Below are 3,257 nucleotides of genomic sequence, written 5' to 3' on the forward strand. Positions count from 1 at the left end.
TAAAACTTAACAATTTTTGCGCAACTTAAAATACAAGAAATTCATATTTGTTAATTTATTCATCACCAAACTTTACCAAACTTGGTAATGACATTGTGTAATTATTGTTTACCATGTGCAATTAATTACACTAGGGACACGGAACCCTGTCTTTTCCTTAGTTTAGCAAATACAACCATCAGTCTTTCCATTACATTCTACAGTCCTTGCTTCTCCGTCCAGGCGGATACATCGCTCCCTTCGTCATTGTACTATTCACATAACAATGACGTCCCTTCTACCCCGTGTGTTTTTATTTGTCCTCGTATTGTCCACCCTCTCTCGTCCCGTGACACCCTGTACATGTTCATTGTCCAGTGCCACCTTGAAATGTTCCGACTGCTCGTCCATACCGACCTTTTCTGACCCCTCTAACATCCAGCACCTCGACCTCTCCTCCCCCACCAACACCTTGACCCATTTGACCTCCAACGTCTTCATCAATGCGGGATTCTACAACCTGAAATCGATCAATTTGTCCTCCTCCGGACTTGTAGAGGTGGATGAGGCGGCATTTCTGGGAATCACAGAATTCCAAAATGTCCACGTCGACCTCAGCCAGAACAAAATATCTTCCGTAAAATTGGACCGTTACACACACTCCCCGGAATACGTGAACCTAAGTGGCAATCCGATCAAGCAACTTTCCTTTGCACCCGTAGCAATAAACGCAATGGTGGATCTGAGTAATTGCTCGATGACAAAACTTCCACCAGGTGAGTACTTATCTATGTAGGCAATGTTTACACATTTTAGTGTTTCTATGACTCCAGTGCAAAAAAAGGTGAAGGACTAGCCGCCATCCGTCGTATAATGGTGTGAAAATCACACTTGATGAATTCACGTGATTTGTGATTTAATTGGAATACTGTAATTTTAATGGTCGCCATCTAGCCGTGTAAATGTTAACTTTGTAGCACATGACTAGATGGCGAATATTAAAATCAGAATAAATTATATTAAATCACACCGCGATCTGATTACAAAAACGCAGGCGTAATATTCGCACACGTGGATAGATGGCGCCTATTTTTTTGCAATCCTTGAACTTGTTCTGTAGGTAGTTTATATTTTCACATGAAATTTACTTACAGGTTACCCGTTCAGGAACAAGTTTGCATTCGTAGTAAATCTGGCCTCCAATAAGTTGGAGACATTGAGCTGGACAAATTTTGAAGGTGCAATTTTTCTCAGCAACCTCACATTGCGAGACAACCCGTGGAGATGTGATTGCCACATGCACTTTCTAAACGACTATCTCCGCTATGTGAGGAAAGTCGATGTCTCGGGAGATGTGGTTTGTCAAACGCCGGATAATTTGAGGGGTCGAGTGTTATCCACGATCCCACCGGGAGATCTGGGTTGTCCAGTGCGGGATATAAAGGTGTCGTCAAAAGTTACAGGGAAGAAGATACTGCTAACATGTGTGGCGGAAAGTTACCCAGGGCCGGAATTTGAGTGGAGGCAAGGTCCAAATCACACGGGTGATTTGCTAACGAGGTAAATTGATGTGTAAAAATTAATTGTGACGAATCGTTACCAATTTTCCATTTCATTACTCACACCTGAGAAAATGTGTATGCTTAAGGACAAGATATTTGAATTTTGTGGAAACTTTTGTCATCTAGGATGACTGAAATCACAATAAAATGTGATTTATTTTGATTTATGTGACTTAATGTGATTTATTTTGCTTTATGTGACTTAATGTGATTTATGTAACTTAATGTGATTTAAGTGACTTAATGTGATTTATTTTGCTTTATGTGACTTAATGTGATTTATGTAACTTAATGTGATTTATGTGACTTAATGTGATTTATTTTGCTTGATGTGACTTAATGTGATTTAAGTGACTTAATGTGATTTATGTGACTTAATGCGATCTATGTGATGTTAATCTGATGTTAATAGTCGCCATATAGCGATATTGCATAATTGGTTAACATCTAAGCCGCTAGATGGCGACTAGTAAAATCACAAAAATCACATCATATAAGTATTAAAATCAAATAAAATCACGAAATAAAGACTAATTATCTATTTATCTTTGTAGTCGTAACTTACGACTCGTAACGTTACAAAGTTTAAAATTCTGAATTTTTACTTTCAGTGGGAACGGGATTTCCATTTACACCGTGTCCCCACCCCCCTCGCAGACGGGGCAATTATACCGATACAATTGGGAAAGTAGGGTTGAAATCTGGGCAAATAGTTCGGCCTACATGGATCCTTCGACATTCTGGTGCACGGTGAAAAATCGGCACGGCTGGGCCTATCAGGGTATCACAATTTCAGACTATACCACCCCCTCAACGAGACCGGAAAGTGTGTCTGAATCCAGAAATGAGATCACGATTGACCCAGAAGTTCAAACTTCGACCTCTCAGATTTTGCAGAAATACGGCACCAAAACTAATTATGAGGCTTCGCTAGTCACAAATTTATCTGTGATAATTGGCATCCAAGCTGTAGTAATTTTGATCATGGTCGCGATGTTTAGTCTCGTTGTGGTTCGACTAACATACAAACCTTGTTGTCACGTAAGTAAATAGATATTTATGTAACATCGTTTGTTTAGAGAATACAATTATTTATAATTTGCGAATTTCTTTGTACAGACGTTGGTCCCAGGAGATGCGAATCCTCACGTGGAGCCAACACCACCTCCGAGTTATATTGGAGAGAAATCTGAAACTTGGCAAGACGGCGATAATAAGAGTGAATGAGTAGACATAGTTATAAATTTTGCAAAAAGTAGCCATATTTCATGTTTTTTTATTCAACCTTTTCCTTGCATTCTTATTGAAATGAAAATTAATTTAATTAATAACTCTTACATAATTTTGATATGGACAAAAGCAATAAATTTTACAATTTTGTACAAACCCTACATAGTATTTAGTCTCTCCTGTATTAGAATTATACCCCGAATTTATTTTTTGGCGTAGTTTTGCAAAGTGATAATGATTTCCATTTTTGAATGGCTTACTCAAGCCCTGCTTCGGGTTGAAAATGCAATTTTACATAAATTTCTAAGCAAAAAAAAATATGCATCATGTAGTTTTAAATACAATAAGTGTAAGTTGAAACATAAAATCTTATTTCTTATCTCATTCTATGCAATTCGTTGAGATTTGCTGAATTTTAATTGATTTTACTAAATTTTTAATTCGGCGTCAAATTTTGGGGAACGGCGGCGGGCCGACAAATTTTAT

At 37.9% G+C, this 3,257-nt stretch overlaps 1 protein-coding gene across 1 annotated transcript; it reads left to right on the forward strand.

The window, feature by feature from the left end:
- Positions 1–201: 201 nt before the first annotated feature.
- Positions 202–2,924, forward strand: LOC110860152 (immunoglobulin superfamily containing leucine-rich repeat protein). The gene is made up of 4 exons (XM_022109214.2): positions 202–755; positions 1,134–1,539; positions 2,153–2,582; positions 2,661–2,924. Exons 1-4 carry the CDS (start codon positions 266–268, stop codon positions 2,766–2,768), a joined length of 1,434 nt encoding a protein of 477 aa, XP_021964906.1. The 5' UTR covers positions 202–265; the 3' UTR covers positions 2,769–2,924.
- The last annotated feature ends 333 nt before the right edge of the window (positions 2,925–3,257 follow it).

This window comes from Folsomia candida, unplaced genomic scaffold, assembly GCF_002217175.1.
Source record: "Folsomia candida strain VU population unplaced genomic scaffold, ASM221717v1 Fcan01_Sc029, whole genome shotgun sequence".
Lineage (NCBI taxonomy): Eukaryota > Metazoa > Arthropoda > Collembola > Entomobryomorpha > Isotomidae > Folsomia > Folsomia candida.